The sequence below is a fragment of the Monocercomonoides exilis genome (assembly GCF_001643675.1).
Source record: "Monocercomonoides exilis strain PA203 chromosome Unknown scaffold10-1930038, whole genome shotgun sequence".
NCBI classification, from domain to species: Eukaryota; Preaxostyla; order Oxymonadida; family Polymastigidae; genus Monocercomonoides; species Monocercomonoides exilis.
In genome coordinates this window covers 955390-967118 of record NW_027150555.1, presented here as the reverse complement: position 1 = coordinate 967118, position 11729 = coordinate 955390, and the positions used below count along the sequence as shown (strand labels likewise).

At 28.1% G+C, this 11729-nt stretch overlaps 4 protein-coding genes across 4 annotated transcripts; 2 read left to right on the top strand and 2 right to left on the bottom strand.

The window, feature by feature from the left end:
- Nucleotides 1–2947: 2947 nt before the first annotated feature.
- MONOS_5014 (uncharacterized protein) lies at nucleotides 2948–5310 on the top strand (the record flags this gene model as incomplete). Its single annotated transcript, XM_067875131.1, has 7 exons — nucleotides 2948–3103; nucleotides 3184–3273; nucleotides 3348–3455; nucleotides 3529–3958; nucleotides 4119–4446; nucleotides 4693–4865; nucleotides 4928–5310. The coding sequence occupies 7 exons, from the start codon at nucleotides 2948–2950 to the stop codon at nucleotides 5308–5310; spliced, it is 1668 nt and encodes a 555-aa protein (XP_067731996.1).
- Nucleotides 5311–5688: 378 nt separating this feature from the next.
- MONOS_5013 (uncharacterized protein) lies at nucleotides 5689–8273 on the bottom strand. Its single transcript, XM_067875130.1, has 8 exons — nucleotides 8171–8273; nucleotides 7738–8103; nucleotides 7583–7683; nucleotides 7484–7505; nucleotides 7231–7355; nucleotides 6981–7028; nucleotides 6651–6798; nucleotides 5689–6448 (listed from the first exon to the last, which is right to left on the bottom strand). The coding sequence occupies exons 2-8, from the start codon at nucleotides 7826–7828 to the stop codon at nucleotides 6300–6302; spliced, it is 684 nt and encodes a 227-aa protein (XP_067731995.1). The 5' UTR covers nucleotides 7829–8103; nucleotides 8171–8273; the 3' UTR covers nucleotides 5689–6299.
- A 19-nt stretch (nucleotides 8274–8292) lies between these two features.
- Nucleotides 8293–9900, top strand: MONOS_5012 (putative 1-phosphofructokinase). The gene is made up of 6 exons (XM_067875129.1): nucleotides 8293–8601; nucleotides 8664–8714; nucleotides 8770–8919; nucleotides 9001–9113; nucleotides 9190–9294; nucleotides 9458–9900. Exons 1-6 carry the CDS (start codon nucleotides 8298–8300, stop codon nucleotides 9677–9679), a joined length of 945 nt encoding a protein of 314 aa, XP_067731994.1. The 5' UTR covers nucleotides 8293–8297; the 3' UTR covers nucleotides 9680–9900.
- A 44-nt stretch (nucleotides 9901–9944) lies between these two features.
- Nucleotides 9945–10541, bottom strand: MONOS_5011 (uncharacterized protein). Its single transcript, XM_067875128.1, has 2 exons — nucleotides 10179–10541; nucleotides 9945–10118 (listed from the first exon to the last, which is right to left on the bottom strand). The coding sequence occupies exons 1-2, from the start codon at nucleotides 10501–10503 to the stop codon at nucleotides 10114–10116; spliced, it is 330 nt and encodes a 109-aa protein (XP_067731993.1). The 5' UTR covers nucleotides 10504–10541; the 3' UTR covers nucleotides 9945–10113.
- Nucleotides 10542–11729: the final 1188 nt, after the last annotated feature.

The window sequence follows — 11729 nt, the reverse complement described above, 5'->3', positions numbered from 1 at the left end:
TTTTTTGCGACGTCTGGTATTTTATGCACAAACTGTAAATTTGATTTTCATTTCCTTCAACAGGCATCGTTGAAATAAAAACATTAAGTTTTCCAATATAACACGAATGACAAATTTATGACATTTTTATAGTGTTTGTTGATATGAAATAGTCAATGAAAAGTGCATAATTTATCAATGAAAAAGCTTGAAGTGATATATTTAACCCCATATGTCAAAAAATTAATTTTTTAATGAAATTTATGTCTGAGAATACAAAACTTTACTAATATGGAATCTATTTCTGGATAATGTTATTTCACTCATTCTTAAGAAGATTCGTGAGTGGAAACAGTAATTTGAGCAAAATATGAAATATTTGCATTATATGATAATTAAACACTTGTGACTTTTCAAAAAGAATTACCCATATTGATCACAAAAAGTTCATCAAAGGAACATAATTTTTCAATGAAAATGTTTAAAGTGAAATATTTTGTCCCAAATAATTAGATAGCCATATTTATTTTCTAAGTTAACTTTCTCAAATTTTCATTTTTCAATAAAATAAACACTTTCCCTCAAGAAATCATAAATGTGGGTGATTATTTTTGAACTCATATTTTTCCTTTCAAAAATTTCGGTTCGAAAATTTCTTTTAAATGTTCACAATTGAACACCGAAAAGTGAACAGGCATATTCAAGACCTCTTTATTTATATTTCAGATCATGCATTTGTTTTTGAAACAGTTGTGACTTTTTGAGCACTTGGATGGAAAATTTCTTCCCAAATGAAAACAATCTTTGAAAAATCCTCATCCCGAAAAAAGTTATGATTTCAAAAAAAATCACATATGTTTTCACAAATCTTTTTGAAAGAAATTTCTTTTTCCGAAAAGATTATAAATTATTGAATCTTTGTTTTTTATTGAACTCAATTTTTTTGAACACACAAAACAAATAATTGTGATTGTGTTTCAAGTTTAAAATATCATTCAGACAAGCAGTTCTTATAAATATAGAATTTTAATTCAAATCTGAATTGATCACATTTTCAATAATCAAAATTCCTTCAAACTATTTAATGTTGTTTATGATATGATTTTAAATATTTATCTCTATTTATTCTGAACCAGTGTTATTTTCTAGTTTTGAACGATCGAACATTTTTGGTTTGCAGTCAGATAAGTGTTTTTCCATCAGAAGAAAATATTCCCAGAATAAAATTTTCAACAACAAAAACATTATCAAAAAAAAAAAATTAAAAAATTGATATGAAATCAGAATTTGATATCTCCAGAGTGTTTGAAAAATATCGTTGAAGCGAGAATCAAACTGAAAAAACCTTCATGATTGTGATGAAAGTTGCAAATTGAATTCGGTTCAGATTAATCAAATTTTTGTGTACAAAAAAAAAAAGAAAAGGAAAAAGAAAAAAAAGATAATAACAAACCACAGGTTGTGTGAAGAAACAATTATAAACTCAAGCAGTTTCACATTTGTCTTAATTTTTATGAAAAGTTCCATTTGTTTTATTTTCAAATATTACAAAAATTTCCTGTTTCGATCAAATTTCTATTTCCACTCACAAAATTTTGCTATTTTGAAAACAAAATCTTGACAATGTTATTATTTCATTTTTTGTGAAATTATCGTTTGTGGATACAAAAATTTGATTGACTTATGTAATTTTTATTTTATTTGAAAATTAAACAAAAGGAACTATTCAAAAAAATTTAGACATATGTCTAAAGCTTCTTGAAAAGTTCAGTTTGATGAATATTCAAATAGAATAAATATTTCATTTTTTTTCCAAATTTCTGATCCACTCAAAAAACTTCGCTTAAACGGAAATAGTCTCATTATCAAGATTTTGTTTTAATTGCAAAAAAAATTTAGTGAATGGAAACAGATATTAGAAAAAATAATTGAAATTTTTATTCCATTTGAAAATTCAACAAACATATGGGGAAAAATACGGACTTTCAAGCTTTTAATGCACAAAGCATGAAAAAAATGTCTCACTTTCAACATTTTTGAACATAGCCAGATTGCAAAATAAATTAGATTTTCAAATAAGTGAACAAGTATCATAGATATTATATCATTATGTTTTTTTGATCTCACTTGTCTAAAAATAATGAAACAATTTTTTTCATATTTTTTTAATCACAAAAAGTTAAACAATAGAGCATCATTTTTCAATGATAATGCCTGAAGTCAAATATTTTGTCCCATATGGGTTATTATTTTTGAAAGCATATTTTTTCTTTCAAAATTTTCGGTTCAAAAATTTAACTTGAACATAAAAAGAAAAATACTGAAAAATGAAAACACAAACAAATGACATCATTATCTTTATTTGAGCAAAAACATTTGTCTATTACACATTTGTGATTAATTCAGCATTCAAATACAAAATCTTTTACCAAATACAAACATAATTTGAAAAATAAGCTCCCCGAAAAAATTTATGATTTCAAAAATAATCACCCATATGTTTTCAAAAAATTTTGACATATGAACAATTTGTTTTCCAAAAATTTCCTGCCTTATTTTTAGCTTGAAATTGCAGAATTGTTTAATATTAAAATAATGGGAGTATTTTTTTTTTTCTTCTTTCAAGGAAAAGCTTATTGAACACAAATCGTATCACATTTTTCCTTTCAATTCACCACTTTTTTCTTTTTATTATTTTTTCCAAAGAAAAAACAAAGAAAATTATTATTTTAATTCAAAAACAAATCTATTCTCATGAAATGCTATTAGATAATAATTCTTTATTTAAAAAAAGAAAAAATTTTTTTCCTGTCATAAGAAAAACAATTTATGATTTTTTCAAATGAACATATCAAAATAATTGTTATTTCAATGTATAATATTAAAATTTTTTTGTTTTCGCTCCATATGTTTTCGGATCAAAATTCGGATAATAATTTTTGAATAATATTCTTATTCAAAATTAAACATGATAAGAACAACCCTTAGAAGGGATGACGAACCTGTTCGATCATTAGGAGTTAATTATGACGAAGTGGGCCTTGCTCCAACGCTTATTGAAACGACAGTTTGCCCTTCGTGCCAAAAAAGCATTGCATCTGATCGTTTTGAAGTTCATCAAAGGGTTTTACATTTTGAAAATTCATTCTTTAAGAAAACTTTTTTATTTTTATTTTTGTTTATATTTAATTTTTTTTGTGAAAGGTCTGCTTGAAAAGAGCATTGAAAGAACGAGAAAAATTGGAACATTTAAAACAAATTGCGCCATCAAATCAGAATGCAGTTATCGAACAAGCATGATAATTTATTTTTGAACTATTTATTAAAAAAGCATATTGTGAATTTGAATTTTTTTCCATTTTATGCAGAAACATAACATTCAAACAGAGCAAACTACTAAAGAGATGCAACAAAATGATAGTTTTGGATCAGATAACTTTCAAAGCATATCGCAAACTCAAAATAATTCTCAACCTGTTTGCACGGCTTTTTTCTATTTCATGAACGCCTTTTACATTTTTTCTGGTTATTTTTTTGATTTGTTAAAAGAAACTATACACAAAAATTCAATCAGGAGGAACACCACTTTTTTATTCTTCTTCTGCAAAACGAAATATAAGCCAAAATGAAGAGGACTTGCCCATACAACATAATTATGCGGATCAGGAAATTGAATATGCAAGTCCGTTTACTGTAAGTGATTTACCAGATAATTCCGAGAATGATTACAAACCACAAAGGAGAACACGTCAAGAAATTGAAAGTCGAGAAGGATTTGCAATAAAATCAACTGAAATTGAAGATGAAGACGTTAGCGAATTTTCTAATGTTAGTCAAACAACAAGACTTTCTGCATTAGGAAATCTCACTTCAACAAATCTCTCTTCAACTATTTTATCTCCAACCCATGCTCAACACAACCAATCCGGAGCACTTTCTTCTCGCTCCTCAAATACGCTGAAAAGTCCAACGAATGTCGGTTTGTATTTGTGAGAAAGGGAATTTGTTAGAATTAATTTCGTAATTTTTATTTCGAGCTGACACAAATTATTTTTAACTGTGAGCGTTATGATCTTTAACAAATGGATCATTTCTTTTCATTTCTTTTGGTTTATTTTCTCTCTCTCATTTTATTTTAGCATCTCGCTTTAAGCAAACTCCGCAACTTGTTCAATGCAAATTCTGTGGACGCTCATTTTTCCCTGATCGTATCGAGAAGCATGAAGGCGTATGCCAATTAAAAGCAGAGAAAGAGAAAGAGAAAGAATGGCGCGGTGACATAAAAGAGAAAAAGAAGATTGGAAGAGATGGATATGGAAGTGGATCAGTATCAGGCTCGTCAATTTCAAATGGCGTTAATTCTGCATCGGGCCAATCATCATCCATTTCATCTTCTATTCCTTATTCCTCACATTTATCAAACACAAATACGCATCAAAGAAGTTTAAAGCAGCCGTCTTTACCACAGTATGAAATGTTCAACTCTTATAAAGTTATTTTTGGATTGAATGAATGAGGATACGTGTTAAAATTTGCAAAGAGAAATACGCTTGCCATAAAGAAACAATTTTTACATTGTTTTTGCATTTTTTTATCAATGGCAAATTTGTTTGAGAGTGTACTTTTATAAATTTGTGAAACTCAGCTAAACGATGTTTTATATTGCTTATCTTTTAAACAATTTATGAATATATCTATTTATCCTTTAATCAGAAAGCAAAGCACAAGTCATTCAAGACGAAATAGTACAGTTTCTGCTCAATCTTTTCCTGCACAGAATACAACTCCATCTTCATTGTCATCTTCTATTGCTTCGCCTTTGCCCGCGCCAACACTGAGTGAATTATATGAACAAGTCACTAATATGGAGTCAAAAAGAAAGAGATGTGTGTTCGCTTAGAAATCGAAAATTTTTAATTTGAATATTTTTTGTATATGAATATTTCAGGCTTTAATGGACTCTTGCTCTATCGCAGCTCAGCTCTTACTCCTGAAACATGCATTGGAGAAGTTCTTTACGAGCCGGATAGGACAATTATTGATGAATTGCCTCTTCTTGTCGAAGAGCAACTTGCTGTGCGAATAAAACCAGAACGGATGATGAAAAACGGATTCATACCAATTTTCAGAGGGCAGTTAAGTTTTTACGTTAATGAAGTTTTCCGAAAAGAAGAGGATGTCCTTGTTGTGGAAGAAGAAGTGATAGAGGAAGAAAATGAAATTAGAGGTGAAGGAATTGAATTTAAAGCAAGAAATTACTCCGACATAAACACAGGTAGAAGAATAACTGACAACGCTGATATGATTGAAGATGAAAAAGTCATAACTTGAAAAAGATTGATTCTTCAGTTATAAACTATTTTTGTGTAGATTTTATTCTCTTTATATTATTTTTTAAACACCTTCCCTTCTCTGTTCATTTCACCTTATTTTTTATAAATATATTTTTCATTTTGATAATAAAGACAATGAAGATAAAATACAATAAAGTTTTTCAACAACAAAAAAAAAAACATTTTAAATACAAATAGAAATTTCTCTTTTAAGTTTTCATCATTTAACGAAAACCGATATTTAATGACTATCCGAATAACTTCAGATGTTTTCGTTCCCTCACATCAAATATACATTGAAAACCATTAATCCTTAAATACTACTTTATTAAAATCGTTATTCGAATAAAAATTACTGTGAACGAATTTCAAAGTGTTCATATGCGCATGACATTCATTATTGTAATTAATTTTTAATAATAATTTTTAAATAAAAAATTATTATTGAAAAATAGAGAAAACATAATATTTTAGTGAAAAAAAAATTACACTCACGATGGAATAGCAGAAAATTTGTTCAAATGGACTGGCAGTTTCGAAAAGACATTCCAAAAAAACAGTTATGTAAACACTCAAACAATATTAATCATAGACAGATAACAACAAAACATTACTCAACGATTATCTCCATTATGATGAGTACATATTTGAAAATCAATAACAAACTTTTTGAAAAACAAAACAAAAAAACAACAACACAACAAAACAATTCATAGAAGAATTACCAAAGTTTCATCTTAATCAAATAGAAAAAGCAAAAATAAATGGATAATTCAGCAACATCAACAACTAAAATATTATGTACATAAAATATGCATTTCCGATTGGATCGAACTCGCCCCGCTCCACAACAAGCATCAAAGGCTTGTGGAAATCTTCAAACGAAGCTATGATTTCTGTTCTTTCTCTGCAGTTCTTCAATTTTTCAATCAAAAAATATCGTGTTTGCTCGATTTCTTTCTTTTTTTTGGCTTTTACTCCAAATGTTCAGATTCCAGTTGAGTAATATTTACCAGTTTGGGTAGATGTATAAGCTTCGGTGGGTTGCACAGGAGCCTTCTTCTGTTTTATAATCACAACACATCCGATAACCATCACAACCGCAAGAATAAACTCATAGACGAGAAGAATTGAAACTATGAAATAATAAAAAATTCAAAATAATATAAATTTTTATGAGAGTTAGAAAGAGAGAGATAAAAGGGAGAGAATAAAAAAGAACATAAATCAATAAAAGATAAAAAATGAAATACATTTTCACAATGAATAATTATGCAACATAAAATACAAACAAAAATATTACTCCTCTCTTATCCAATTTCTTTCACTCAAGCATACGAATAAGATGAGCTTCGACAAAAGGCAACCCAGAAAATTTCGGTGGTACTGAAGTGTGCAGCACAATGGAGGAATAAACTGTGTAGAAAACAGGCGGAATTATAAATAATGCCATCAACATAAGAAGAATATGCCGACTTTGGAAAAACTACATCAAATAATACGAAAAGTTAATAAATCATGTTAATGAAAATAAAATTATTAATTCCCATAAAGAATTGAAAAAAGAAAATTGAAAACGAAGAAGAAAAAGCAAGAAGAAAAAGTATTATTATTATAATAAAAAAATGAATTTAAATATATAAAAACATAAATTTCTAAAAAGCATACAAAATATGACGACAACGGCCCCCAAATTAAATAGCATATAAATGATATCTGTTTCAAAATATAAATATTGAAGAATAAAATAAAAATGTTAAAAAATCAATTCTTCAAATGATCCATTCAAAACATTTCATAAAATCAATATTCAACATAAAAATTTTAACGTTTCTTTAAATTAGAAAAAAAATATTGATTCTTTCTTTTCTTTTCTTCCTTTTTCTGAAAAAAAAATTTGTGATAGTTTTCGATATACCAAAATAATCCAAAATTCAGGTGATCTGTTCGTCAAAAAAAACCACAGAAGAATGATCCACATCACTATCAGCACAAGAAAATACGAGACAGTCGCATAAAATGTTTGCTTCAAGTAGTGAAGTGCTTTGGTACATTCATTCAAAATAGTGATGAATAATTTGTTTTGAAGTCATTGAATTTCAAAACATTGACATCATAACAATACAAAAATTGTTAAATAAATATCAACCAAAAAAGAATTTGCAACATACATTTCCCAAATTTTCCTTTTGACTTTTTTGTTTGTGAAATAATTTCAATATTAATGATTTTTTTTTAAAAAAAGCGTCAATCAAAAGACAAATGCAAACCTCAACCGTTGCTCTCCATCCAATACGTTTAATGTATAATAATCCACAAATAAAGCATAATAACAATTCCAATGCGGTAACTCCGATTAAAACAAAAATATCTTTGATTTTTCATTTTTCAAAGCCAAAAAATAAAAAAAAGTCTCACAACACACATCCAGGAATTACACCGCCACTTTCAGCTGCACGAACTATTGCAAAAATTAGTGTAATAGCATTTCCCAAAAAATATGCAATTATACACATCACATTTTCTGTGAATTTGATAACACTTTTGTAACATCAAAATAAAATAAAACCCACAAACCACTAAATACCCCAATTAAATTAAAAATTTCCTGTGTCAATGATAGAATGATAAAAAGCAATCCACCACAAGTATCTTTGTCTCCGTTGCTTTTAGTTGATCCATAATAAAGCATACATCCAGCACAGACAAGAACAGTAATCATCTGAATGATACCAAGCACAATAAACAATTTACCAGATGTAGGTAGCGAAGTTAAAATCCAACAAAACCCCTTTTTCATCAAATATTCATTCACAAAAGTTTAAATATAATTTCAACAATCTAATTAATTGCCATACCTTTTGCGAATGCAATCTTTGCTTCCTTTTTTGAGTTTGCGAAGGTCTTTCATACATCAGTTGAAACAATCCAACCTCTTCTTGAAATAAAAAGAAAAAATTGGAGGTTTTGATCCCTTTCCATAACATGGTGAAACCAATTATTTGTGTTTCGTACAACTGCTGTGTTGATAGAACTTTAGAAGTTGATAATTTTCACACAGGAGGACAGAATAAAGCCATATACGTTTCTGAACAAGCAGCTGGAAAAGCAGTAAACATTGCTTACATTTTAAGTTATCTTGGATTACCATGTGCAATATACGGATTCGTTGGAGATGATTGCACAAAATTATTTGAAAAACGGTTGTATCGAGTTACTCGTCATTTGGAAGTTTTGCCACTTAGGACCAGAGTAAACATCACTCTTATTGATAAAACTAGAAAAACCGGTTTTCTTTGTTGAAATAAAACCCATTTAAAAAAGTAATATTAATATGTTTTATTTTTCCAGAGACGCATATCCGAGAAAGTGGTACCAAAATTGATGAATCAGAATTCACTGGTTTGTGTATTTTTAGAAATATTAAAACATTTTAACCATTTGTCAATATTAAAAGCCTTGATCGATAAGGTTGTTAGTGCAGGGGAGGCTGGCCAATGGGTTGTCTTGTCAGGTGCATTGCCACCAGGAATTCCACCAAGGCTTCTCGGAGATTTTGTTAGAGCATGCAAAGAGAAAAGAATGAAAGTTGCTGTCGATTCAAGTGGTTTGACTGTTTTCTATAATTTCAACTTAAGTTATTTATTTTATTCTTTATATTGCACCATTTGTTTTTGGTGATTTGAAGGAGATGCTTTACGGGAGGCTGTCCAAGCTGAACCAGATTTAATAAAACCAAATAGAGAAGAATTAAAGGAGTTAGTAGGCGAAGAGAAATTTGAAACATATGGAATTACTCAAGTTTGAAGGATAAAAAAATTATATTTTAAATATCTTTATTCTGTTGAATCTAACCAATGATAAATGATTTTACAAGGCTGCTGATAGACTGCGTTACCGTCACCCTGGGATGGACATATTAATTTCAGATGGGGCAAATGGATGCTATTTCATTTCTTCGCAAGGAAGAAAACATGCCTTGGTTTGAAAAATATTATGTCAAATAACTTTTTGTGCAATTGCTTTTTTTTTTTTTTTTTTTTTTTTTTTTTTTTTTTTTCTATTTTTTTTTTAACCTTTCCGTTCCATTTTATAAATGTGTATGATTTTTTACAACAATTAAAAACATACGCATTATTTCACAGTTTGAGCCAGAGTTTACTGTACCAGTTTTATCAACTATTGGAGCTGGCGATGCACTTCTTGCTGGATATTTGTGTGGAGTATATGAAAATTGGACGATTGATCAATGCTTACGATATGCGGTGAGAGTTGCAACTTCAACCTTACCTTGCGTTTGTGCAGGTGATATGTCAAAGGAGATTTTATATATGAATCCATTAAATGTGAGAATAGACGGACTATAATCACGCTTGTGGATGATGTATAGTCAATTAAAATGCACGTAGGATATTTTTAAAGTGATTATTCATTCTTTTCGTCAGCAGACGGAATTATAAGTCACAGAATAACTTTTTGAAGAAGTGAATAATTTCGCTGTTTCGTTCTGTAGCTTTTTAATTTTTGAATTGTTAACATCGCTTTTTGTTTTTAAATTACTATCAATAATAGCTTATTTATTCATCTGATTTTGCTTTCATGAAAGTTGGAAACAATCTGAAACAAACCAAATTATCATTTGTACAGTATGTATTATCATTATCAAATAAAAATAACTTAACGTATGTTGTGCATAGAATTTTAGCAAAAAATTACTTTTTGAAGATTTAAAAAAAATCAAATCATATTATGTTTCATTAAAAAGAATCATTCATCATTCTTCGATGAACAAACTTTCTTTTTACTCTAAAAAGGAAAGTTAATTTTTGTAAAAAATAACTGCAAAAATAAAAAAAAAACACATACCAGAGACTCCAACCAATGAATTAATCGCTGTTTGAGCTGCAGATTTTGAAATACCCAAAGATTTCATTAACGATTGTTCAAATGGCGCAGTTGAATCAGAAGCAAGCATGATGTTAAGCATTGCTGCATTTTCTCTCAAGGAGTTGACAATTTGGTTCATTTGTTCGGTTGTTAAACCATCAGTTGGTACATCCAATGATCTAAGGATAGTTTCTGAATCTGGTATTAAAGATGATGAATCAGCCGAAGCAAAAGGAGACGCTTTTAGTGATGCAGAAGAATCGGGCATTGCTGCTGGAAAAGATGTAGAAGCGGTAGTTTGCATTTTTAATTGCACAATGCCTTTTTATTAAAACAAAACAATGGTTTACATGATCATTTACACTTTTGTTGTTCAAAACAAAAATATTCTATTTTTCCATTATAAAAATAGAATATTATAACTTATTTGGTTGATTTTTCTGGAAGAATGTTCACAAAACCATTTGGTGCATCATTTAAATAAAAATTATTTCATGAAAATCGAAAAAAAAAATAATAAGGAACCGTTTTGAATTTTATTGAACATAATAATCGAAAATATAATTATCATGATAAAGATTCATATGAGTCTTAAAGAGATTACTAATGAAAATTAAAATTTCATCATTAATTATTCTATAAAGTCTTTCATATTTTGGCGTAGTTTTCATAAACAAATAAATAAATTTTTGTTCAATCATATAATAAAGAGAACATTCAATTGTTGAATAAATATATTTGAAGTGAAAATAACAAATAAAAACTCATATTATAATAATAAAGATCAAAATTTGCATATCTCACATATCAACAAATATTTTAAATAGGGTCAACTTTTTAATGGGACTTTTTCCCTTATTGGCACTTTTTTTGTTTTTGACTGCCAACTTTCAACAAACGTTGATTGGCTTTCAGTACTTCAAAAAACCTTTTTTACAAGTTTAACACAATTTATTTACAGTTTGCTTTTTAATTTTTGCTTATTACACATTGAGAAATTACGTTTTTTTGTTAAATTTGAAAGGACTTTTACCAGCCAACTAGGCAACGTCCAAGAAATTGGATACATGTTTTGAATAGCAAATACTATTATCTAACTACTTTTAAATTCTTTTTTTTCATAAACATTTTTTTCTTGTTTTTTTCACATTTCATTTTTTTAACAACATTCTAACATAAAACCGATTATTTCTTTGTTCATATAATGAAATGAAAAAAATAAAAATTTGATATAAAAAACAAATACTTTAATAATGAAGTGCAGAAAAAATAAAACATTCTCATTTTCTATTTGTCTCTAACTTAGCTTCGTTACATAAGTTTGATCGAAAATCATTTTGAGTTTGCACCATTTGTCTGTTAGGGACACATAGAAAATGAGAATGTTTTATTTTTTCTGCACTTCATTATTAAAGTATTTGTTTTCCATATCAAATTTTTATTTTTTTCATTTCATTATATGAACAAAGAAATAATCGGTTTTATGTTAGAATGTTGTTAAAAAAATGAAATGTGAAAAAAACAAGAAAA

Bases quoted from the DNA above. Each gene is read 5' to 3' on its own strand.
- MONOS_5013 (XM_067875130.1), bottom strand. From the start codon at position 7,828: ATGTGTATAATTGCATATTTTTTGGGAAATGCTATTACACTAATTTTT. The intron at 7,356-7,483 runs GTATGTTGCAAA...AATGTACCAAAG, and splicing joins AAAAGGAAAATTTGGGAAAT to CACTTCACTACTTGAAGCAA. The intron at 6,449-6,650 runs GTATGCTTGAGT...ATTATTTCATAG, and splicing joins TGTCGAAGCTCATCTTATTC to TTTCAATTCTTCTCGTCTAT.
- MONOS_5012 (XM_067875129.1), top strand. From the start codon at position 8,298: ATGGTGAAACCAATTATTTGTGTTTCGTACAACTGCTGTGTTGATAGA. The intron at 8,602-8,663 runs GTTTTCTTTGTT...TTATTTTTCCAG, and splicing joins TGATAAAACTAGAAAAACCG to AGACGCATATCCGAGAAAGT. The intron at 9,114-9,189 runs GTTTGAAGGATA...TGATTTTACAAG, and splicing joins AAACATATGGAATTACTCAA to GCTGCTGATAGACTGCGTTA.
- MONOS_5011 (XM_067875128.1), bottom strand. From the start codon at position 10,503: ATGCAAACTACCGCTTCTACATCTTTTCCAGCAGCAATGCCCGATTCT.